Source organism: Anopheles coustani, chromosome X (genome assembly GCF_943734705.1).
Source record: "Anopheles coustani chromosome X, idAnoCousDA_361_x.2, whole genome shotgun sequence".
In the NCBI taxonomy this organism is placed as follows: domain Eukaryota; kingdom Metazoa; phylum Arthropoda; class Insecta; order Diptera; family Culicidae; genus Anopheles; species Anopheles coustani.
Window position 1 is genome coordinate 16,735,362 of NC_071290.1, and position 23,566 is coordinate 16,758,927.

At 51.0% G+C, this 23,566-nt stretch overlaps 4 protein-coding genes across 5 annotated transcripts; 1 reads left to right on the forward strand and 3 right to left on the reverse strand.

The window, feature by feature from the left end:
* Nucleotides 1-431: 431 nt before the first annotated feature.
* On the reverse strand, nucleotides 432-3,975 carry LOC131269684 (neutral alpha-glucosidase AB). Its single transcript, XM_058272171.1, has 3 exons — nucleotides 3,636-3,975; nucleotides 1,035-3,536; nucleotides 432-951 (listed from the first exon to the last, which is right to left on the reverse strand). The coding sequence occupies exons 1-3, from the start codon at nucleotides 3,758-3,760 to the stop codon at nucleotides 735-737; spliced, it is 2,844 nt and encodes a 947-aa protein (XP_058128154.1). The 5' UTR covers nucleotides 3,761-3,975; the 3' UTR covers nucleotides 432-734.
* A 1,273-nt stretch (nucleotides 3,976-5,248) lies between these two features.
* LOC131268846 (pyridoxal-dependent decarboxylase domain-containing protein 1) lies at nucleotides 5,249-10,137 on the forward strand. 2 transcript variants are annotated; one of them, XM_058271131.1, is made up of 7 exons: nucleotides 5,249-5,448; nucleotides 5,634-6,494; nucleotides 6,558-6,848; nucleotides 6,915-6,983; nucleotides 7,513-8,165; nucleotides 8,599-8,913; nucleotides 8,978-10,137. In XM_058271131.1, the coding sequence occupies exons 1-7, from the start codon at nucleotides 5,335-5,337 to the stop codon at nucleotides 9,342-9,344; spliced, it is 2,670 nt and encodes an 889-aa protein (XP_058127114.1). In that variant the 5' UTR covers nucleotides 5,249-5,334; the 3' UTR covers nucleotides 9,345-10,137. The 2 variants fall into 2 exon arrangements, with proteins under 2 accessions (XP_058127114.1, XP_058127113.1); XM_058271130.1 differs by having other exon boundaries at nucleotides 5,634-6,848.
* A 5,954-nt stretch (nucleotides 10,138-16,091) lies between these two features.
* On the reverse strand, nucleotides 16,092-17,315 carry LOC131269365 (protein tweety-like). Its single transcript, XM_058271716.1, has 2 exons — nucleotides 16,946-17,315; nucleotides 16,092-16,789 (listed from the first exon to the last, which is right to left on the reverse strand). Exons 1-2 carry the CDS (start codon nucleotides 17,313-17,315, stop codon nucleotides 16,092-16,094), a joined length of 1,068 nt encoding a protein of 355 aa, XP_058127699.1.
* Nucleotides 17,316-17,417: 102 nt separating this feature from the next.
* On the reverse strand, nucleotides 17,418-20,184 carry LOC131269167 (protein tweety-like). Its single transcript, XM_058271495.1, has 6 exons — nucleotides 20,041-20,184; nucleotides 18,830-19,315; nucleotides 18,349-18,731; nucleotides 18,002-18,274; nucleotides 17,814-17,918; nucleotides 17,418-17,730 (listed from the first exon to the last, which is right to left on the reverse strand). Exons 1-6 carry the CDS (start codon nucleotides 20,182-20,184, stop codon nucleotides 17,418-17,420), a joined length of 1,704 nt encoding a protein of 567 aa, XP_058127478.1.
* Nucleotides 20,185-23,566: the final 3,382 nt, after the last annotated feature.

Below are 23,566 nucleotides of genomic sequence, written 5' to 3' on the forward strand. Positions count from 1 at the left end.
AAGATTGCTCCATCGTGGAGATAATGGGATGTTTTTCCTAATGAACCCTTCTTGGAAACTCAAACAACTCAAATCAAACAACGTAAGGCAACGCAAACCAAGTACGCATGAAGAAGAAGATTCCTGTTCATAAACAACAACACGCAATTTTGACACTCACTTTGTTTTATTACATGCATATTCATGCGTCTATCACGACGTGCTTCCACGATGGATGTTTAGGCTAACGGGGCCAGTCAAACATTAGGCACACACCTTCCTGAAGCCATGCGGTTCGTTTCTACTCTGCGTCTGCCATAAATTTGCAGTACTCTTCATTATTTATCTGCTGTGAGTCCTAAAGTTCATCGCATCTTGCTCTGAACAACGTAATTTTCTAACCTGCCTGGTCTGAATGAAATTAATGAGCTATGGTTTAAATTTCTACTACTCTTCCAACTCTTATTCTATTTTCTGCCGACTCTTATTCTCTCGAACTAGAAACCACAACGGTCTCTCGGTGAAATGTTTGTTTTTTTTTGTGTTTTTCTTTTGTTTTCTCTTTTATAGTATTCGGTGAAATGTTCGTTTCCATTATTTTCTTCTAGCTCTTTCAGGGAAATATGTTTTTTTTTCTCTCGAATTGTTTTTGTTTTTTTTTCTTAGTGGATTCCTAAAAGAAAATCAAGAAAAGGTTTCTACGTAGAAGCAAGCATGTGCTCTATGAGTTATGCGGGTTTTGTTTTTTGCCATGCCTAGAAGGCGAACTTAATCGACCAGGCTTCGGTCATGGAGACGTCCGGCTTGCGCACGATGACCGCATCCTGGGTGCGTTCCAACTCCAGCTGGCCGGTGGCAGAGCCGGACGCGTCGGTGTAGAGCGTAGCCGCCTTCGGCGCTTGGGGCAACCCAACGAGGACGACCCGCTCGAGCCAGCTCTTGGTCGGGTAGGTGGCGGTGGAGTCGATTTTTCTGCAATCAAGGGGTGGGGGGAAACGATTAGAATGTATGTTAAGATTGAAAGAGAGAAGCGGCATCGAAGAAAGAATGCTTACCGGCTGCTCAGCACACCGTCACGGTACTCGAACTGCAGATAGAGATAGTGTCCGCGGCGGTACTCGTAGCTCGTCTCGTCGTCGATGTAGAGCGTACCCTTGGCCTGCCCGTTGCGATCGAGCGCCACCGTTAGGGTGTACGGATCGTTGCGCATCAGGGTGGAGGCGCGCCGGACGCGCTCCTTGCGTGGCACGATGGTACCGCCACGCTGGAACACCGGCACCTTGTAGCTATCGACCGGGATCGGCTCGAGCCCGACGGCGGTGTGGCGACGATGGGTGTCGCAATCGTACCACCAGTCGCCGGTGCCGTCCGGGCGCGCGGGGAAGTAGACCTCGCGGCGCGTCTGCTTGGTCTCGAGAACCGGCGCCACGAGCAGCTGATCGCCGAGTAGGAACTGGTTGTCGATGGCGAACGCGTTCACATCGGTCGGGTAGTGTGCGAGCAGCGGGCGCATGAGCGGTAGGCCGGAGCGCTCGTGCTCGTAGAACAGCGTGTACCAGAACGGCAGCAGGCGGTAGCGCTTGCGGATCGCATCGCGGATCACCAGCTTGACGTCCTCGGGGAACAGCCACGGTTCGCGGCGCTTGGTGTCGATGTGGGCGTGCGAGCGGAAGAACGGCTGGAAGGCGCCGGTCTGGTACCAGCGCGCGAACAGCTCACCGTCCGGATTGCCGAAGAAACCGCCGACGTCCGCGCCGCAGAAGCTGATGCCGGCGACCGCCAGCGAGAGGCACATCTTGATCGACGCCTGCAGATGGCCCCAATCGGCCATGTTGTCGCCGGTCCAGACCGCCGCGTACCGCTGGCTGCCAGCGAAGTGCGAGCGCGTCAGGATGAACGGACGGAGGCTACCCTCGCCCCGCCGCTGCAGCCCATCGAAAGTCGCCACCAGCTGCATATGGCCGTACAGATTGTGCACGTCCCGATGCTCCAGCCCGCCGTGGTGCAGGTTGTCCTTGAGCATCGTCACCTCGGGCCCGTTGAACACCGACGGCTCGTTCATGTCGTTCCAGATGCCGACCGTCGCCGACTGCTCGCGGAAGTTCTCCAGCAGGTACTGGTCGGCGTAGTGGCGGCGCGCGTCCGGACTGAAAAAGTCCACGTAGCTGGCGGCACCCGGCCAGCACCAGCCCTCGTAGTCGTTGCCGTCCTTGTTCTTCACGTACAGGCCCCGCTCGGTGCACTCGTTGTGGAAGAAGTAGCCGCCGTCGCGCTTGATGTGCGGATCGATGATGATCGTCAGGTGGCGCCCGAGGTCGGTCAGGTTGCGGATCATCTCGACCGGGTGCGGGAACTTGTGGTGGTCCCAGGTGAAGTAGCGCTTGCCGTCCGTGTACTCGATATCGAGCCACATCGTGTCCATCGGGATGTCGTGCTCGTCGAACTTCGCCGACACCATCTCGACGTCGCGCTCGTCGTTGTAATTCCACCGGCACTGGTGGTACGCCATCGCGTACAGCTGCGGCAGCGGTCCGTGCCCGGTCAGGTCGGTGTACTGACGGAACGCGTCGGTCGGCGCGGGGCCCAACAGCACGAACACGTCCATGATGCCACTCTCGGAGATAAAGTTCGCCGCCGGCGGTTCCGTCTGGCTGTTCCACGACACGAGATTGACCAGCGATGACACGACGTTCGATTCGCGGTTCGCGCTGAAGATGTCCACCCACGTTTCGGCCGCATTCAGCCAGAAGACACCGGCCGTCGTCGTTTCACCGTGCCCGTACAGCACCGGAACGGAGCCGTAAAGCGCCATCCCGTTGTTCAGCTCGTACTCGAACACGTCCAGGTTGTACAGGCGGTACGGATCGGTGCCCTTGGTCGCGGTGTGCCGCAGCGCGAACGTGTCCGCGTGCTCCGGAATGCCGAACAGCACCTTCGCCTCGGGGAAGGTAAAATCCAGCGCCAGCCCCTCCGGTCCCTTGGGTTTCGAATCGTGGTGCGATTTGAAGTTTTCTTCCCACGCACCCGGATCCTCGGCCGGAGCCGGTGCAGGTGGCACATCTTCACCCGCCGCACCGCCCTCGGCCGCCTGCTCCTCAGGCTGCTCCTGGTCGGTACCCTGCTCGTCGTTATGTTGCGGTTGCTGCTTCGTGCGCAGATGCTCAAACCGCATCATGCCCTTCGCGTTCGCCGACACGACCAGCTTGTCCTGCTGGTAGAAGTCCACTCTGAACGGGGCCAGCTGTACCGTCGCTTTGCCGTCTCCGTCACCGCACGCCACGCTGACGGCCGCCTCGGAGCTGCTCTCGACCCGCGTCTGCCCGTACTGGGGCTCCTGGACGAGCGCATCCTGCACCCGGTAGCGCACGCTCAACGGTTGCTTTTCGTCCACCTGGAAGTGGAACGTAGCGCCGCCCTTGAGGCAGGCCAGCTTCAGCGTGTACTCATGCTGCGTGCGCTGATGGACGAGCGTGAGGGTGATGAACTGCTTGAACTGCTGCAGGCTCTGGGGTAACGCGACGAACTCGCTCGTCTGTGGCTCCAACGAACGCAAACGGCTGGAAATGGAGAGAAAAAAAAACCCCATCCGATTAGCAACGTCGAACCGGGAACCGCGGACCAAAAGCTACGGGGACGAACGGACGACGAAAGCTCACCGACAAAAGCTGCTCTGGTCACAGGTTTTAAAGTTGTTCCGATCAACGCCGGCCGCAAAGCCCGCAAGGCAGCACAACCCAGCGATAAAGGCCAGAGCTACCCTCCTCCTATCGGCCACCGCCATCGCTGCGGGAAAACTCGCCGAAGCGTTCGAAACGTTTCACTTCCCGGGATCAAACTTTCGACCACCGCACGTTCGAGACTTGCACAATTTCTATTTCACAATCACACTACTTTGGTCCGCTTCGAACGTAAAAGTAAATCCAATGTCCCGGGAGATGTCCTCCCTTCCGCGTTGCCGGCCCTCACAGTTATGGCGACCTTTTGGTGCTGGAGAAATGCACCTGTACCGTCCAACCATCAGCGATACACGTCAGATTCGAAGCTTTGTCCCAATCTGCGTACAAATTCACAGCTGTCAAACCCCTGCACTGACAGCTGATACAGCACCGTTCGACCAGTTTACATTTTATTTATTCTCCGAGACGCAAAAAGGAAAGAATAGTCACATTTTAAACATTTTCATTAATCTGCTGCGTATAAAAATACAATGTTTCGTTCTTTTCCGCTGAGTGGAACGAAACTTGTTTGTTGTTTACCAAAAACAAAACAAACCAGCGCACCGTATGCAATGGTGCACAGTGCACCGGAAGACGGCGATTTGCGGATAAAAATATTATCACGCAAGTTGTATTCATTTCAACACAAATCTAACCTACGGTAGTTTAATGCAAAATTTATTAAATATCAGGAACATTCGAACATCTGAAATCGAACAAACCCTAACATTTATCAGTTGCTGTCAGAGGGTATCGAAAAAAGGTACACAAAAAATATATTTTTTCATCTACCTCTCCAGCGAGGGGAGGTACGACTTTTAAATCCAGCTTCCTGGGCCTTTTCAAGCGTTAAGACCTAAAAAGGATTAAGGAACGGCTGTATCGCAGTCCTGTTTTTAGTGACTATCCTTTCTTTCTGTGCCGGGAACCATTTTCTGTCCGCTTTTATTCCGTAACCAGCGGTATGTGCTGTTTTGTTGTTTCATTCGTTTCTGACGTCTTCTGCCTATCATTTCTTCCTTCTGTTTATACTCACTGTTTGGAGATTACAGCGACCTTCCCAGTTGATTGCAGAGCTTCCGAGCCATTTCCTTCTGGAAACGTGGGAATATATTTTTGACAATTAAATAAGGTTTTCTTTTATGTCCGACGTATCATTTCGATGCAGGTGCCGAATGCGAAGTCAAAACTTCAGACTATATTAAACATAATCAAGGTAAGAACTTTAATAAATCCAATTAGAGGTGAGTATCTGCCTTCTCTTTTTCCCTAATCTAGTCAATTACGCTGCCAACTGTCCTAACGGCATTAAGCATTAAGCGTCCAGTCATTTCTCCGGCGCTAGCCTACTGTGCGACGATTGCTGTACCCGTTGCTTCCCTCCCTTTCCGCCCTGTCTGTGCTCGGTGTGAATGAAGCGTACTGTTTGTTCAACCACGTCAAACCCAGAACCGAGAACTTCATCACATCACGGTTGGCTGCTGGCAGTTTGCGAAGCGGACGGTGACGTTTTTGCCACATAATAAATAATGCCCATCGGCCGTCACCTGAACTAAGACCCGATAGCTGGTACTGGCCGTAGGGAGTGTTTTTGTCAGATTCCGGTGCACAACCGACTAGCCAATAAAGAGACCGAGTGATGAAGGACGGCGAAGTGGATAATGGTGGCAGCGACAATCCGCGGGAAGTTGCCGGAGCGGATGGCCCGCTGGAAAATGTTCCGGCACCGCCGACCGAAATAGCAGCCTCGATTGTAAGTAGACCCGAGCTGGCCAATGACTGTTGTTCCGTGCGGCTGGAGTTCAGCGTTCTAAGGGCTGCTAGTCGACCGGCCGATTAAAGGGTGCCACGTAGGAAGCCCATCCCTCCTAGCACGACAAATTGCCTAGCAACACATTTTTGGCCAAGTGACAGCCAACTACGTTTTTCTACTTTTAGGTACGCTCCAGCCTGGCACAGATAGAAATAAAAGCGTCCGCAATACTGACACGGATCGAGCACGTCACGGGTGGCGTGCAAACCGGTGGGCAAAGCCAGTCGGCACCGAAACCAGACGTGCAGTCGCGCTCGGGCTCGATAAAGGAACCGCTGCCGTCGAAGAAATCGCCCCGCGAGGTGATGGCAACGCTGGAGGACTTTCTCGCCAACCTGTGCGGTGACGACGAGCAGCAGGACGGCTGTCTGCCGGTGCTCGACGAAGTGTCCCAGCTGGCGGTGCTGCAGCATTCGACGGCGGCGTACGTACGTACCCTCAGCCGCAAGCAGCTGCTCCTACTGGTGGAACGGGTGCGGTGCGAAACCGCCTACTGGCTCGGGAAGCTGTTCAAATTCGCCATGTTCCACACCGCCTTCTATCGCGACGATGCCGAGTGCACGCTGCAGGTGCTGCGCATCGCGTACCTGCACCATCAGACCGAACTCCGTGCGGCGGTGACCGAGACGGGCCCGTCCGGCATGAGCATCTATCTGTCCGATAAGTCCGAGCTGCTGCCGGTGGTGGAGAATACCTGCCGCTACATGGGCTGGTCGCAGTCGTGCATTCGGCTCGTTCCGTCGGAGCAGGCGAGCGATGCCGCCGATGGCATTGCCGGTCGGATGAACCTCAACGCGCTGGAGAGCATGATCGAGGCGGACCTTGGGTACGACATCCGCCCGATGATGGTGATCGGCACCGTCGGGTCCGCGACGACCGGTGCTAGCGACGATCTCGAGAAGCTCATCGCCATTTGTGCCTCACATCGCGTATGGTTGCACTGCCATGGTTACGGGTTGGCCGCCCTGGTGCTCACCAAACATTGGGTAGGTAAACCCCACCCCCGCCTTTCTCGGGTGCATCCGTTTCAAAACATTTCTCCTCCACAGATGACCACGCAACCCAACTCGATGACGCTCAGCCTCGACGCCTGGCTTGGCGTGATCGGCGTTCCGTCGGTGCTCGTGCACAAATCACCGAACGATCCGGGCTGGTTCCAGGGCGTGTCCACCGTGTTCGACAGCGATCCGGTGCTGTCGACGCGGATCTCCAGCCTGAGCGTGTGGTCGGCCTTAGAGGTGCTCGGCGCGGACCAGCTGGCCGAGCGTATCTTCTCCGCGTTCGACTCGTGCCAAGAGCTGTGCAAGATGCTGCTCCAGTTCGACGGCATCCACGTCGTGGTGAGTGCGGGAATTTCAACATATTTCAACCCTTCTTGTTTACGCTTATCTTTCCCCCGTTTTCAGACCAAACCGATGTTCTACGAATCGAGTGAATCATATCGGAAAATATTAATGCAAGCGTACGATTACGAGGTAATTACGGAACTGACCAACTCCTACTTCTTTCTGTTATTGATGTGCAGCTAAACATTCAAGTTCAATCTATTTTAATTTGTTACAATAATCTCTTGGGGGTTACGTGCTAATTTCATTACAAAACATTAACTTTTCAATGTCTGTTTTGTATTTACTCAATTTCAACATTGACTTTTGTGCATTGAGGTCAGATTTGTTTCTCTCCCGTTATGTATATTTTGCGTATGTCATTGAAACTCGAGACGATTGAATTACCTCCAGGAAATTGTTTAAAGGGGTTTTATGTGTGATGTTGGTGCGTTGCTTTAACCAGCTGGGGGAAATACAGTTAAGTGTGACGTCATAATTAGTTTACAACCAATAAGAAGCTTTTAGATATTACCGTCAAGAAGAACAAGATATTACTCAAAGTTACAAAAGGAAATTAGCATGGCACAACTAAAGCTATTAGGTCTTTTTCGTGTTCGGCAGAAAGATTCCGTTGTTTTGGAACGTGTTTTATTGTATATTCTTGTTTGTTTCGCAGACGTTGTTCGGACAAGCCGTGCCTATAGTGTTGTTCCAGTTTGATGGCCACGGCAGTTCGCGGAGCCACTCCGAGCAGTCCGCTGAGGCCGAGGAGGAGGGAGAGGCGAAGGAGCAGGAGGAGAGGGAGAACGAAGAAGGAGCGGCTGCGTTGCCGGCGGAAGACGTCGGCATCAGAAAGAACCGCTCGAACGCACAGTACTACGATCGGCTGAATAGTTGGTTCGGGCAGAATCTGGTGCAGGACGCGCCCCAGCTGAACGTGACGGTGATGGAGCACGAGGTGTACGGCACGGTCATCCGCTACTGTCCGTTCGGGACCGGCTACGCCGAGCAGCTGCCACGCACGACCGAGACGCTGCTCGGCATCGAGCGCTCGCTCGAGACGCACATCGAAATCCTGCGCTCCACCGTCCTGCACCGGGTGCGCTTCCAGCAGCTGGTGGCCGAGAGCAGCGTGCTCCGGCTGGTCGAGCTGCACGACTGGGCCGGGCTCGGCGTTGTGCATTACGTGCCTGAGGGCTGGGAGTCGCTCGGCACCGACCAGGCGAAGGACTACCTGAACAAGCTCAACCAGGCGCTGGTCGAGGCGCTCCAGGCAACCGACAGCGCCTTCTCCCAGGGCGAGAGCAGCGAGGGGTTAATCTGTGTTAAGTAAGTCTCCCTCCGTCCTTCCTATCGATAACCGATGCAAAGTGTCCATTTAATCGATTAACGATGTACACAACACAACAATCCAAAATTAGTCAAACGAAGGCATATTGGAACAAAGACTTTATATGTTAACAGATGTTAACAGACACTATCTAGCTTACTTCTTGCAGACACCAGAATATCATAAATGACAAAAATTAACGTGGTGTACGTGAAATGCAAGCTTGCGTTTCATTCAATGGCCACCTTTGAGGACGTTTCCTAGTGTAATGTACGAGTATCTAATATCATTATTCACTCAACAACCCATACAGGAACCTATGACTACTTGATTGCTTTGTTTGCTTTGATCTAACACATAGGAAACATAGGATTTCCGTGTCAAAATATTGCAAAAATCAAATACCACTCACACACACGTCTTGCCTCACAGATTCGGCATGGTGATGAGCGAAACGGACGTGGACGAGCTGCTGGAGCTGGTGATACAGACGGCGCGCTCGGTGCAAGAAAAATCCAAGGTCTTCGACACGATGACCGAGATACTGAAGAAGGGCATCGAGGCGGCTACGATCGATCTGCAGCGCGAGGCGGAGGAGAAGCTCCGGCAGGAGGGTATCCTGCGCCAGATGCCGCTGGTCGGGCGGGTGGTCAACTGGTGGGCCCCGCCGTCCAAGGAGACGGGCATGAAGGGCCGCAGCCTCAACCTCACGCAGGGTGTCGTCGAGAGTACGGAGAATATTTACAAGTAAAATCCCCAAACGCGTTCGTACGCTTTCGTCCATACTTATCGGTACTTTTTTTGTTTTTAGGTACCACATGCAGATGACGCCACAAACGTCGAACCAGCTGCCCGGCAATAAGGGTCCCCCGGCACCGTTGGTTCAGAAACCGATCAGTCCCGACCAGCGCCAGCAGCAACCGGCGCAACAGCCACCCGCTGCTAACCAACAGCAGGTCGAGTCGGCTCAGCATTCGCGCAATGCCAGTTCGAGCAGTGAGCTGTCCGGTCGGGGTGTCGCTACCGGCACCACGCCACCCGTGCTCATCAAGCTGCCGACCCGAAAGCCGATGATGCCTCTCGTACAGCAGATGCAGCAGGTGCAATTGCAGCAGCAACCACCATCATCGCCACCGCAGCAGGACTCTCAGGATCGGGTGACCAGCTCCACGCCGTAGAATAAGGAGGCGGTAGAAAGGGGGTACGTATAACCAGCCGGCGCCACCAGCAATAAGCGAGAAGATAGGGGAGGGCGTTTACCAAAGCCGTTTTTAATCATTTAAGTTTCCTTGACCACTTTCCTTCCGTTCGCTTTCGCGTCGCCGTGCTGCGCCGGGGGATTCGTCACGCACGAAGCGTGATCTTCTGTTTCCGTTTTTTTTGTACGTTTTAATTTCCTGTTTCGTTTTCACCTCCGACGCCCTTGTTAGTGTGAGCTCTCTCCTTCCGTTCTTTTCTCGAGCCCACGCTGGAAGTTTTATTTTGTTTTTAAGTTATAGCCTCTTCTCTCCAATTCCTCTTACACCGTTTTCGAGCCCAGGTAAGCATCGTTCAACTGCTTCTGTATCACTGTTCAACCGTAAGTGAACATTTGACGTCCAACTGAAATACTGTTGCCTATCTGTGCATGATCCAAACGCAAATGAATAAAGTTCAATCGCAACGAAACATTTGATGCCTCCGATGTCAATGCAGGTTTATATTGGCCGGATTAGTTTTTTTGTCCTATTATCGCTTTTTAAAATCTTTGTAAAACAATCATTGAGTTGGAAATCTTATGGTAAATAATTAGCTGCGGAGCACAAAGAGCTTTTTTAATCATTCAAGTGAGTTATTGACGAACATGGCAGACGAAAATAATGAAGAAATGCCATCCCAAAATCCACGAAAACTTACAACAACTGTAAAACGACTTCTTACGAAGATTAAGAACTTTTTAAGCCGAATGCCGATTATCATAAGATTTTAATGTGCCTGAATTATAAATTATATTTATTTTTATTCTAATGGTCTTTGCAAATGAAATCAACAAATCGAAGTTAAACCTTTTTCATGTAAACGTATCCGCTTGGATGCATCAAATGTTTCGTTGCGTATGAACTTTATTCATTTACGTTTGAACCATGCACAGATAGGCGACAGTATTTTACTTGGACGTCAAATGTTTACTTACGGTTGAACAGTGATACAGAAGCAGTTGAACGATGCTTATCTGGGCTCGAAAACGGTGTATATCAAAATCATTCCATGATAGCACGTAATTCCACAATGGCACAACCCCCGACGGGGAACGATCCTTCGCCTTCTTCATCATCTGACGACCGTCTTCGGTCATGCCTGCCTGGTCTTAAGGGCTTATTAGACTTTTACCTTTTCTGTACGTGGACCTACCTCTAAAGGGCCGGTCTAAACGGGAACGATTATTTTATATTTTGTCTTTGTATTTTGTTTTGCAAAAATATACTAGAGATTGCCCCATTCCTCGGGCATGTCTGGTTCGGTTTTTAATCGGATTTGTATTTAGCACGCGTACGTCGGGCACCGGGCCGAGTTGTCCGCCGACGAGAGTTGCACTCCGGTACCACGGAATTATTATTAGAGAAACGCGGTAGAAACCACCTACCTACGATCTATCAATATTACACCAGAACTAGAACTAGTTAACGCGATTCTGTGCCTGCTCCTTTTCGTGCGTGCTACACTTGCACGCTCATTTGGCTCGTTTGGGTTTCTTAAGTCCTACGGTGGCTCGTTTGGATTTCTTTTGTTTGATAAAACATTGTGAACCAAAACACAGCTTCAAGTTTGCGAAAAGACAGTTTTCGTTCGGGAACCGAATCGTACGCTTGAAAGCCGATGTTGGTTTTGGTTCCTGCGAAAACAGGTGTTTGCTATCGAAAGGGGATACGGTGCGGTGCACGCTATCATATTGCAAAGTTATTGCAATGACCTTTTTTTTTATAATTGTAAGTATTATTTTTACCATCGGTTCGGTTTATCGGAAAATGGTGCACACGCAAAAACCGATGCCAAGCATCCGTTGACGCCGATGCTTTCTTTTCCCGTCCATCTCGAATGCATGACAACTCCCTCTCATGTGATCCACCTCCCATTCCCCCCCCTCCCTCCTCTCCCGTTCGTCCTCGTCTGTTTGAAGAAGATTGACAGTTGGCTCTAAGGGGGTTTGGCTGTGGTTTATCAAATACAAATCGAAAAGAATTTGTCCGCAAGAATTGTACCAACACCCAGGTATAGATGTAGGGGAGAAGGGGGTAAAAAACCGCAACAAAAGCAAAGCAATATAGTGCAACATCGCCAGGCAGTAGAGTTACGTAGAACGTTTTTTAGGTAACCGTAGCCTTTAGGAGAAGTCAGTTTAGAGGGCAGAAAGGCAGAACTTATAATCAAATATTTTCTCACTCACACACCCACACACACACGTAATAGAACAATCTTCCCTCTTGAAGGAAAACATCCGGCAAATATTTCCTACCGTTCGTACTCTTTCTCCTTCCATTCCTCCTTTTCTACTATCGCTCTTCCCGGGAGGGGGGTTCCTCCCGCAATCTTGATTTGGTTTCTCGCATTCCGAGCATCCCTGTTCCGGTTTGTTCGTTCTTCTACTCAAAGCTATTACCTAGGGGGGCATCCACAGCAACTATGACTAGCCAACTAAATAAACAAAAGCAAACAAAAAAAACTATAAACTACTCCACCACAACCAGTTGATTGTTAATCTGTACTTGTACATAAACGAATAAAAAAAAAGACGAATGTACATTACATTTCACTAGTTTTGCGGTCTACCATTACATTGCTTTTAACAACCGAACCTAGAATGTAGTTTACTTAGTTTTTAGTTTTTACAATCAGTTCTATGTGTTGTTTTTGCCTTATTTCTTTTCCTCTCGATTAGCGTAAGTATTTGATTCATTGGGGGAGATTAACAAAACAGTTTATAGAGGATTCTACTTATATTATTTCATATTAGCAAATAACTCCGTCGAACTGTTCAACATTCTTTCGACGTATCGAACATGTGTGAAAATATAACTCTCTCGAGTAAGATTTCAAATACATGCAAAAACATTATGTTGGGAACGAAAAACAAATCCAGAAAGCATAACCTGAGGGTGGAAAATTTGCTCTCCGTAAATCAACTGAAAAGAAGCATATATTAACAGCAAACAAAACCGAATACAAATGTTCGAATTATTCGTGTCCTGCCAGAAGTGTAATATTCCAAGCACAAGACTGTGTTGAAAAACTTGTTTAATCCAAATTGATAAGTTTCATGTGAAAACCGATATCCGGTTTAAAATGAGTACTTTCTGCAGAATTGAACGAGTGAAGTGCAATTCAATAATTTAGCTCCTCCTTTGGTTGAACAAGGGCTGTGGTAAAAACGGTATAACAGTATAAAAAGTGGTAAATAACATTGGAATTGTTGAAAACGTACATAGAAAGTTGAAAATTTAACTTTGTTTACGGTATTAAACAAGGAACACCGGTTATTTTCAGTTTGGTCTGCAAAATTATTCGTTGTTCCGCAAAGATACTTACCATATGCGATGACTTAAAACCTGGAATAGGCAATCACACTTGATCGGCTAAGGAAAACATCGACCCGGCGTTGCTTTTGGTTGGTTATGTCGTCGCATCGTTTATTTCTTCGCTCTCAAAATTACCGATTGACTTGTTTTTATCCTCCTCCCTCACACCTATTTGGTAGTCCCCCGTTCCTTTAACGTACCTCGCGCGCATCCCCTCACCCCCCTCCCACCGGCCCCCTTAGCAGGTATATGGTTGTGACACGGTGGGTGGTTGTGACGTGCCGAATGGGTGTCGTTGTGGTTTGTATAGTGAGGGACCTCGCTTCACTCCTTCCTATCGCTTCCGCTTTGTTCTATGTACGTCATTTTACCTATATGTATATAATTATAGTAAAGGATGAAGATGCTAATTTAGTTCTACTCGCTTGTTTTTGGATGCATGCGTGGGATGTCCTTTTTCCGGCCATCCTTGGCAACGAATCGAAACAGTTACAGTTTTCGAAACGGCGTAGGATGATTAAGGACCTCCGCCTCCTCTTTTCTATCGCGTTAGAATCAATCAGCGGCTTCCGGTCCGGCCTTGCTTGGTGCACGGTTCTCTCACACTTACGAGAAGCATCTGTTAGCGCGACGGAGATGAATATCTTTGTCTCGTGTTTCGTAAACATCTCACTTTCCTTGATCGTAAACAAACACCGAGCAAAATTTGGAGCTACCTCCTCCTTCCAATCTTTCTGTCTTATGTCCGGAAATACACCTCGACTTGCTCCTCCCATGTTCGCTAGTGTGTGCTAGTGTTTTTCTTTTCCTCCTCAAAGTTGCGAGACTTAAACGATAAGATAGACTTTAGTTGCACGAAAATGAGTTCGATGGCTAGTGGTTATTGTTTTGCGTCCGTAGTATTCTCTGCCGTTTACCTGTGCGTTAGTACTAGTTGTTCATGTTTTGTTTGTTTGTTTTTTTTTTAAATGTTTGCATGTTGTTTGTTTTTGGCGTCACTCTCCTCCTCCTCCCCTCGAGCGTGTGTGGTCGATGTTGAGCAATTAAAGTTAGCATACGTTTCGAGTATCAGCCTTGTTTGGTACTGTGTGTGTGTTAGGTTTTGTTTTCCCCGTTTGTTAAAAAGTAGGTAGTCTGTGCGCTGTATACACCTCCCCCCCGCTCACTCTCCACGCCTTAGAGAGGACTCAGGTGCAGCGAAGAGTCGCCACCACCGACCCCCGAGGAAGAATCAATATCGATCGATCGAACTCCCGACGTTCGCCGTGCGGGCAGTAAAATAAAATTCCAAAAGTTTACACCACTCCCGACTGTACCGGCGTCTGCGAAGAAGCCTCGGCCGAGAGTCCGAGGTAACCGTTTACCTGATTAGTGATAGTCCTGCCATCCTACGTGTCAACAAACAAAAAGGAACCTAAATCGAACTGGAACTCGCTTCTGGTGGATCACGAACCTCCTCAGGTTCTTTGACTACAGCCGGAAGATGCAATCCCCTGACATTGCTGCACTACAGGCGACTCGATAAAGGGAGTTATAGTAGCATCATAGGTTAGTGTAAAATACTGCAATAGAGTAGCCCTAGTGTTGAACACACCTCACGCCTCAAATTTCGCTCTCGATAGCCATCGCACGAATGTGTCCGGATCTGTCCTCTTCCCGGACGAATTCATTACCGTCTCTAACACTCTGTCTCCCTCTCGCTTTCGGTAACTACACTCTTTCACTCTATACATTGCGTCGCGCAAAACCAGACCAAACCCGAACGAAAAAGAACAACATTAAACACAATAGTAGATCACAAGTTACTACGGTTGAATTGTATGGCAGCAGCACCAAAAAAACAAAAGCCACTACCTTACCTCCACTTCTGCTCCCGTTTTTTTTAATATTTATATTATATATGTATAAATCTATAAAATCATCCCGCGCTCGTCCGTCCATTCCTTTGTTTGCGCGCCTCCACCGTTTAGCTCAATTCGTAGTAATTTTTCCGCTACTTTCGTATCGTCGTTAGTTTTACTGCAAGATCAGATCATCCCCTTGTCTGCTCCACCCGGTCGTGGAGTGCTGGCATCCCCCATTTTCTTTTAACAATTCCATCCAATTCCTTGTTGTTTACATTTTATCCTTTTCCACATCCATTAGCATATTTGGTTTTTCTTAATACATTCCATACTGATGTTTTGGTTTCTGTAAATCTTGTTCCACTTTGCTTCTTCTTTTGCTTCTTCTCTGCTGTCAAGTGGACATCAACTACAGTTCAGTTTAGTATTGTGTATGTTTAATTTTTTTCTTGTTTGTTTCAATTACAGCTGGTACCGCGTATTTTCTTAATTATTGTTGGCTTTGCACACGCTCTTCTCTATTCGGTGAACAAAACCGAAAACGTAATACGAGGTCGATAGGTTTTGGGTGAAGCGATAAGAAAAACATGAAAAAAGGTAGCTTTATAAAAATAATAATAACACACTAAACATACACTTGCGGTGAAGTACTTCGGGCAATCTTTGGCGAGGGTGAGGAGTATTGAAACTCAAGTATATCGTTACAATCGCAATCTTTGGTGTATAGAGCAGGATACAATTAAATTCTACTTTGGCAAAAGCACCTGTCAAGAGGCGAAACTAACGTAAAGCTGTACCAATTCGTACTGAATCCATAAACTAAAGGGTAAGGGAAACTGCTGCAACACATCGTTTCTTGTTTTGGTTTTGCCATTGCGGTAACTCAATTCTTTTTTCACAACTCGGCAGCATTCTTCAGCCCGTCAGCTGGGAATGCTTCCGCTAGGATACCATCTGGTTTTACATACACATCACATTGAACCGTCATCGCCTTCGTGTCTGTGGGATGCCTGTGTTTCGCTACATTCAAAAACGTCAATACGGTAATAAGTTGTGTTTGCGGGATTGTTGTCCGAGCCAGCCGTGACGAATGCTTGATTGGTAAGCTTTAGTCGGCGTTGGATAGTTTTGGCGGAGCAAAGTGTGTATTCCGAATCCCTGCGTGCTTCTTCTTCTCCGCGTAGCGATCCTTCCGTTTTTACTAGTAAACTGCTAGCAAACTGTTACAAGAACTTTCTCTCTTTCTTTCTTAGTGGCTTATCTTAACTTTCCATTTCTATAATAATAATTTCTTATCAATTAGTATGTTTGCGAGCGTCGCAGCTAATGGTGGCATATGTGACGTTGGTCATCCGACCAAGCCACTATCCGGACGCAACAACCGCCTGTAACAATGTTGTGCGCGTGTATTGTGTTGTCCATGCACCACTCGTCAGAACCCTCGTACAGGGCCTTTTGCGAGATTCCATCCATTTCTCGGTTTATCTGTTTGTTTGTTTGTTGGTTTGTGTGTGTTTGGAAGTTCCTCTTAGAGCTCTGTCACCGCGTAGAAACTGTTGTCGTCGTTGTTGCCCACTGCTACGCCCTTGCCACCGTCCGTCGGTAGTCCGGGATCGCCATTCTGGACCACCACACCACCACCACCACCACCACTTCCGTTGAGCTGGGTGGGGCCATTGTCCATGGCGGAACTGCGCAGTTCCTCGTTGGTCGGTGGCGGAGGCAACCGGAGCGCTTGGTCCTGGTGGTCCTGGTGGTGGTGATGGTTGTTGTTGGCGGGCTGCTCCTGTAGCAGCTCCAGCGGGGGCGGAGGCAGCGGGAGCGACTGAATTTGGGACGTGGTGAGACCGACCGTGCCGTAGCCGGAGGAGGAACCACCGGACGAGCCGGAAGAGCTGGTGGTCGTCGCCGGCAGGGGCGGTGGTGGCGGCGGTGGCAGCTGAGCATCGGCCGGTGTTGGGAGGGGACCGTTGGGCAGCGCCTGCTTGCCACCGTTCTGCAGCGCCCCCGGGTCAATCTTCGGCACCGGGATCGGCTTCAGCGTGGCGAACTTGCTGCCGTTCGGATGGTCCGAGAGCAGCTTGCGCTTGACGTAGATGTCGTCCTTGGGAGCGCTCTTCGGTATGTCCGGCAGGGGGCAGTTGATGATCGACGGCAGCGGTTTGCTGTTGGAAGCCGGCGTCGCGCTGAAGGTGGTCGTGTTCGGGTTCGGCTTGATGCTGCCACCTGTCACGATAGGCTGCTTCTCCTGTCCATCGCCATACTTGCCCGGCGCCTGATGAGGCTGCTGTTGCGACGCCAGCTGCTGCTGTTGCTGCTGCTGCTGCTGTTGCTGGTGTTGGTGCTGCGGCCCATGACCCTTGCCGTTCGGGTCGTACTTACCGTACTTGGCGGTCGAGTAGATGTAGATCTGCTTGTCGGTACCGGCTGCGGCCGTCTCAGCGCTCGCCTCCGTCGACGTTGGCGGCGGCAGGGCTTTCTGCGGGTTGCGCAGGGGAGGCAGCGGTGGCGGATTGTCATCTCCGTAGACGGGCGGCAGAGGGAGTGGCCCGGTCACACCACCGGCGGCGGCGCCGTGCAGCTTACGGTTGATGGTCATCGTCTGCCCGGGATGGACGTGAGCACCCGGGACCTGCGGACCTGTACCCTGCTGCTGCTGCTGCTGCTGCTGCTGTTGTTGATGATGCAGATGAAGATGGTGACCGGCGGCGGCGGGGTCTAGCAGTGCGCGCTGCTGCTGCAGATGCTGCATCTGGAGCTGCTGCTGCTGCTGATGGCTGAGCGTGTGGTAGTGCTGCTGTTGCTGATGTATGGCGGGTGGATGGAACTTTCTATCGTTACAGGCGGCGTAGCTTCAGTAGAAGTCGTTCGCGTCGAGCGTCTTGCAGTGCTTACTGAGGGTGGCGTACTTGCCGTTGTTGGGGCCGTGCAGGTGCGTCGGGCTGCTGTGCGACGGCAGGCGGCCGAGAGTGTGCGTACCGCCGGCCCGCATCATCGCCTGATGGTGATGCATCATGTGTGCCTGCGCCTGTGCCTGAGCCTGCTGGGCCTGGGCATGGGCCTGCTGGTGGTGCAGCTGCTGCTGGGCTTGCTGTGCCTGCGTAAGCTCGTGCTTCGCATTACGTCCCGGATGTGCAATCGTATGCGAGCCACTTATTACCGGAGGACTAGAAACAAAGAAAGAGAGAGAGAGACTCTTACGTTATACTCTAGATCTACTCTCAACAACTTAAAAGTAATATGTGCCTACCCTTTCGGATGATGCGGTAGTGTGCGGGTGTTCATGTTCTGGTGACTCTGCGGATGTAGCTGATGCGACACGTACGATTGCTCTTCCACTTGTGCGTAGTCATTCCTAACACCGAGAACGAGAAGAACCACAAAGGACATTAGACTTAGACAGCGTCCGGCACGAGAACCAGACCTTCCACACCCTACCTCTTGCGAATGTATATCCATGTGTGCGAGTCGACCCAGACCATGATGGTGAGCAGTATGGCCGCCATGAAGCTGGCGATCAGCATGAGCACCAGCCCGAGCAGGCCACATTCGCACAGGCCTCGCGTTGCCACCAGATAGCTGGAGTGTACCGCCCGGCAGTCGACCAGCGCCGTCAGACCGGTAAGCAGCCGCTCGCAGAGTTTGATATCCGCATTGACCGAGCCCAACTTCGGGGCGAGGCCGGCGTTCTTGAACAGCACCGGAGAGATCCTGTCACCGGAGGAAGAGGAAGTCTGTTAGTACCTAGGAGTGGAACTCTGGAACTTCGGCCAGGGACTACTCACTTAGAGACAATGCTCATCGCGTTCCGGGCGTTGTTGATCGCGTTCTGAGACTCCCGCAGTCGCTGGGTGAATGGGTTCGAGCGCGAGATGTCGCACTGGGTGTAGTAGAGCAGGATGTCGGCCGGCAGCTCGTGCGGCGACTGGTGCACCAGGAAGTCGGCCGGATCGTTGCACAGGTCGCCGACGGCGACCGACGTCGAGAGGTACAGGCCGGACATGAGCCACGACCCGGTCACGGCCAGCAGACCGCACACACTGAACAGGATGAGGGCGCAGCGCGAGTGGCGAGCGACGCCCACCAGCAGCACCGCGCACAGCACTAGCAGCAGCGCCAGTATGGCGACCGTTCCCGGCCAGCGGATCAACTCCCATTGGTCTCCCTTCTGCGAAGTGGATAAGAGTCAAGTCTCAGGTCTCAAGTATCAAGTGTCAAAGCCATTTTGAAAGAGCTACTCCTACGTTACTGGCGATGGAAGCTTACCGAAAGGAAGTCTGTTATTGTGAGGCCGACCAGCGGCCGGCGGATATCGTTGGCCGCGTTCTTGGCGATCGTGATGTTGCCCTTCGCCGTCAGCAGCGCCTGCTGCAGCTGATTCAGCGCGGTCTGGTTGTTCGTCTTCTGGTCGAAGATGTCCTCCAGCTCGGTCAGCTGCTGCTGGATCTTCATCGTCAGCGTGTTCTCGAGGATGAACGTCTGGTTGCGCACGGAGGAGACGACCCCGTCCACCTTCCGCCCGGCCTGCAGCACATCGAGCAGCCCGTTGTGCAGATCATCGTTGCCGTAGAGACCGAGCCCGATCGCCGCACAGCACAGGACGGTCACGATCGACAGCGTTACCTTGAGGCTGGTGATGGAATGGGCCGGCCGCGGCTTACGGTCGCAGCAGCGTGTCAGCAAGTACAGCAGCAGGCCGAACAGCGACACAATCAGCAGCGCCGCCGGTATCGACCCGAGGATGCCGAGACTCTGCAAACGGAAGATAAGTTGCAATGGTGTTTGCCTTCGACGCTCGACGCGTTCTATCCCCGGGTTCTGTTTGCCTAGCGATATAGCTGACGAATGTCTTGACTCAGCATATCTTAAGTCATCTTCAAAAGCTCCAGCTATGTGCATTATGTGCCATCTAAACAGCTTTATCTACTCCCCAAATAGGCAATTGATTAGTGCCTAATCGCCTTCAAACAAATGGCGACAACCTACCAAGTAAACAAAATTCAATATGGCGCCGCACTTAATGAGATCCGATAATGTCGAACGTCGGATAATCGTCTTTAAAGTTAAAGTATCATCTGGAAAACCCCCTTCTCGGCGTGAAGAAAAGCAATATCCCCACCACTCGGAAGGCTTCAATCACACCGGGACGAGCACTGCTTGGCATGTCGATGACTTCAGTGGCATCGAGGCAGCGCCTAAATGAGCGAGAAGTACACTCTTGAGAGGGCCCTGATATTACCGAGACACTGGCAAGTGCAGTTTTAGGCATGGTGCGGATATTGGGAACGAGAGATAGGAGAGTGTGTTGAGGAGTTGCACACGGGGGAAAAAAGTGGTACAAGGAACAATGATGGGGGATGGCACTCTTTGGAGACTTTCGTCAGATTTTCGCAAACAGAACCCCCTCTTTGTGTTCCCGTTTGGATTTTTTTTTTGTTTTTTTTTTTTTGGTTGAAATAAGGATGCAAGTGATTCACCTCCAGATAGACATCGTTTGATGGGCGAAATGTGTTGTTGATGCGGTGGAAGGTGATGTTGTAGTGGGGCAGGGCGTGCAGCAGCTTCGCTATCAGCGGCACCCGGTATTGATCGTCGTCCCCGGTCGTCCCCACGTAGCCCATGGTTGCTGCCGCCGACGCTGTACACGATAAGGATGCGATAAGGATACGTCGAACGTCGTGTTTGACGGCGGGCGGCGGGCGGCGGCGCAAAGGTGGAACGCTGTGCTGCGCGCGGTAGTACGAGCCCGAATAATGGCCGCCGTGTCGGTCGCGAATCGCTTCTGTTGTTGAGTGTTGGCAGCCGATGACGGCGATATATAGCGACGATAAAAGGGTGGCTTTCGACTCCTGATCCCGCTCTCGTTCTCCCGGTCGCTATCGATCACTCTCTCTCTCTCTCTCTCTCGCACCGTGTCTCTCTCACTAGGGTTGAATGATGCAACTAACTGATGGAAGTGGTGCTCCTGCTTGCAGGACCAAACCCCCGGGCGGCCTGCAACACCACACACAGCTCCTCGTCGCACACAAAGGGACAAAACTGGGTGCGCTGTCCCAAAGCTCACGCAATACACAACACGATACACTGTTTCTGCTCACCGGAATGCGTCCAGTGTTTGTCTAGCTACAGTTCTTGGACCACTCCCGGCATACATCACGCAGATGTCGTACCGCTGGTTTGACACAAACCCACCCGCACCCGTTCAGGACAACCGACCGAACTGCAATGTACGGGATGACCCAGGCAGACGACACTCTTATACCGGCTTGATGGCTACACCACCACCAGATCTAGCAGCAGCACCATCACCACCACCACCACCACCAGCGCTCATGATAGCTTGACAAATCGATGCACAACCTCCCGGAAAGCCTCTTGAGATCCTGTCCCTCAGCTAGGACCCTCTGAGGAGGTGCTGCGTCCCCGGACAGTTCACCTCAATATACCCGCCCTGGCGGCAGCTGAAGGCGAGGGCGTACTAAATCTGGCAGGTGCGCTCATCGGGGTCGGTCCGTCGCTGCTACAGGAGCCTTTGTCCCAGGGACTTACGCGTCGTCGACCGTCGCTGGAAACAAAAGGGAAGGTGCTAATTTCGGTCACGCTGCACCGCTGTCTCCCCGTTTACCGGACCGTTGCGAATGAACAAACGTACCGAAAGTCATTCACACGCGCGCGCACACACACACACACACACGCTCATCGACAGTTTACAGCGTTCAAGAAAGGAGGACACTATACTTTTTTTTCCACACGTGGCACGGACAGATTGTAACCACTGGTGTAGGTCCAGCACACCCTCGCTGATCTCGGTCTTCCAACTCGTTGTCGTTGTCCTGTTGTTTTATCTAGCTTCGTTCACGAATCGCCACAGGAGTGATTATCACCAGGCAGAGTCGTTGTCCCTACTCTGTTACCTCCGATCGCTATCTACTCCACTAGCACTCAGGTTCTCTAGCTGAGGTCCTCAACACTTTTCCCAGTGTAGAACACGGTCCGGGCTAGCTGTTCCGTGCGTTATAAGTTTGCAAAACTCCAACTACCTATTGCGTTGTTTGCTCCCTTCCAGAAGCAACGTTCTAGCCCAGCCCAGCGCTGCTAACGACGGTCCGCAGGATGCTGAATGAAATCAGCTCACCACGAGCGGTTGTACACGCCGGAGACGTGGAAAAACGCAAAAAGGACGAGCGCATTCAAGTGTGTGCGTGCGTGTGTGTGTGTGTGTGTGTGTGTGTGGGGATCTATGGTGAAGCGTGCCGTCCCTTTCCGACCACCGGTTGGCGAGAGTGAGAATGCAAATTACTTGCAGGAATAGGAGCCTCCGCTGGAACACCGCTGTTGGACGTGATTCACCTTCCTGAATGCTCCTGCGTGGGGATATAAACGTTGGGTTACGAGGCAAAAAGGTGCAGGATTGGGGGGGGAGATTGAAGGGTGCTTGAGGCCCCTTGATTACTACAAGAAGACACGATTCGATCTGATCTAATTCTTGAACCTGAACTCGTCCAACCCAACCTTAAAGGAAGCGAGAACGTCTTCCAGCCTATCGTAAGCCTGGTTCTCGGCCACAAACTGACTCCGGTTTCGGCAAGCTCGGTTCTTCCGCAGGTTCTGCTCTCTCCTCTCCCCTACCGTGACCGGAGCACCGCCGTCGAAGAACGCCCGCTGTTTGATTGCTTTCTGGTTGATGATCCGCACTTCGACGGTCACTTTTGGGACGACTTTCTTTCACGCTCGTCACAATAATTCGGTCACGGCACCAACCTCACTCCAGCACCTTTGCTTGCACCACGCACTCGTCCTGTCCTGTAGGAACACGGAATAAGGAACGCTGGACAACCACCACCGTTCTGCAGGAGGTTTTGCCCGTTTTGCGTTTGGGAAAAACCTTTCGACTCACTATCGCAGCTAGGCTTTCTTTCTCGGGTCACACCCTTGTTTTCCTTTTTTTTCTCATCGTATGCGTGTGCACATCGATGTGAGCGTGTATGTGGCGATGGAAACAGAGAGCGAGAGAGAGAGCGTGAAGGAGTGGTAAATCCTCTGACAACGAACGCTCGAGTTGCGTGTCCTGCCAAACCCACTGTGGGCTATGTTTTGTGGCCGGAAGAAAATGAGAGCGATGAAATTGGTCCCCTTTTTTTTGGTTGGGAGCGAGAGTGAGAAAAAACGAGTGAGAGGGAAAACCCCGACACCGAACCGCACGAACGAACGGGACGAAAGGAGAGTCCTTCGGCGAGCATCCTTCCTTTGCTGCGGAGAGGGAAACACTTTAGGGAAAAGCAAACAGTAAATGGAACGACATGAAAATTGAGCAAGAGAAAAGGGAGTGCGTAGAAGAAGAAAAAAGGAAAGCGTGCGTGGAAATGCAATCGCACTGAAAGTGTTGAATGAACGCAAAACAATAGGGAAAAAACCAAAGCCCGCCCGGAGAACGTGGACAAGGGCCGGGAATAGCCTGGCTACCTTGCCGCTCTTGCTCTTCTGCTCCGCACGCACAGTTAACATCGTATCGGGAAAATTCATACCGTGCCGATGGTGACAGTTCGGATTTCACCAACTCTCCCGGATTTTCCCGGTAGGAGCTTGCTCCCGCTAGTGTTTTCGCGGGTCCGGGACTTACTTCCATGAAGGAGCTTATGACATTATTGTACTTTGCGACAACTACAGACTTCAAACAAACTGAATTCATCCAATCAGTTTGTTCTTTGTAAACTACTTTTCCTGCGTAGTATATTTTATTCTCAATTTATGTCATTTAGTATTTGCTGTAAACTAATTTGATTTAATTGGTTCTTACCATTTATACAAATTTGAGCCTATTATATCGTTCCTATTCAATATTTCTCCCTGTTTATGTGATTTTATTTATATCGCTACGTCGAAATTTTATGTGTTTGTATAATATTTTTTAGACTTTCTTCCATTTGGCATACGTTCTTTTTATGAGTTTATTCTTTCCTAGACTTTTATAAAAGATTTCAAAATTTAACTTCTCGTATCGTA

Excerpts from the sequence above, each read along its gene's own strand:
- LOC131269167 (XM_058271495.1), bottom strand. The coding sequence starts at position 20,184 with ATGGGCTACGTGGGGACGACCGGGGACGACGATCAATACCGGGTGCCG. Across the intron at positions 18,732-18,829 it reads CAATAACAGACTTCCTTTCG|AAGGGAGACCAATGGGAGTT; the intron begins GTAAGCTTCCAT and ends TCCACTTCGCAG. Across the intron at positions 18,275-18,348 it reads GCGATGAGCATTGTCTCTAA|GATCTCTCCGGTGCTGTTCA; the intron begins GTGAGTAGTCCC and ends CTCCGGTGACAG.
- LOC131269684 (XM_058272171.1), bottom strand. The coding sequence starts at position 3,760 with ATGGCGGTGGCCGATAGGAGGAGGGTAGCTCTGGCCTTTATCGCTGGG. Across the intron at positions 3,537-3,635 it reads GACCAGAGCAGCTTTTGTCG|CCGTTTGCGTTCGTTGGAGC; the intron begins GTGAGCTTTCGT and ends CTCCATTTCCAG. Across the intron at positions 952-1,034 it reads GACGGTGTGCTGAGCAGCCG|AAAAATCGACTCCACCGCCA; the intron begins GTAAGCATTCTT and ends CCTTGATTGCAG.
- LOC131268846 (XM_058271130.1), top strand. The coding sequence starts at position 5,335 with ATGAAGGACGGCGAAGTGGATAATGGTGGCAGCGACAATCCGCGGGAA. Across the intron at positions 6,849-6,914 it reads TCGACGGCATCCACGTCGTG|ACCAAACCGATGTTCTACGA; the intron begins GTGAGTGCGGGA and ends CCCCGTTTTCAG. Across the intron at positions 6,984-7,512 it reads TGCAAGCGTACGATTACGAG|ACGTTGTTCGGACAAGCCGT; the intron begins GTAATTACGGAA and ends TTTGTTTCGCAG.
- LOC131269365 (XM_058271716.1), bottom strand. The coding sequence starts at position 17,315 with ATGCAGCATCTGCAGCAGCAGCGCGCACTGCTAGACCCCGCCGCCGCC. Across the intron at positions 16,790-16,945 it reads CTACTCGACCGCCAAGTACG|GTGGCAGCATCAAGCCGAAC; the intron begins GTAAGTACGACC and ends CTATCGTGACAG.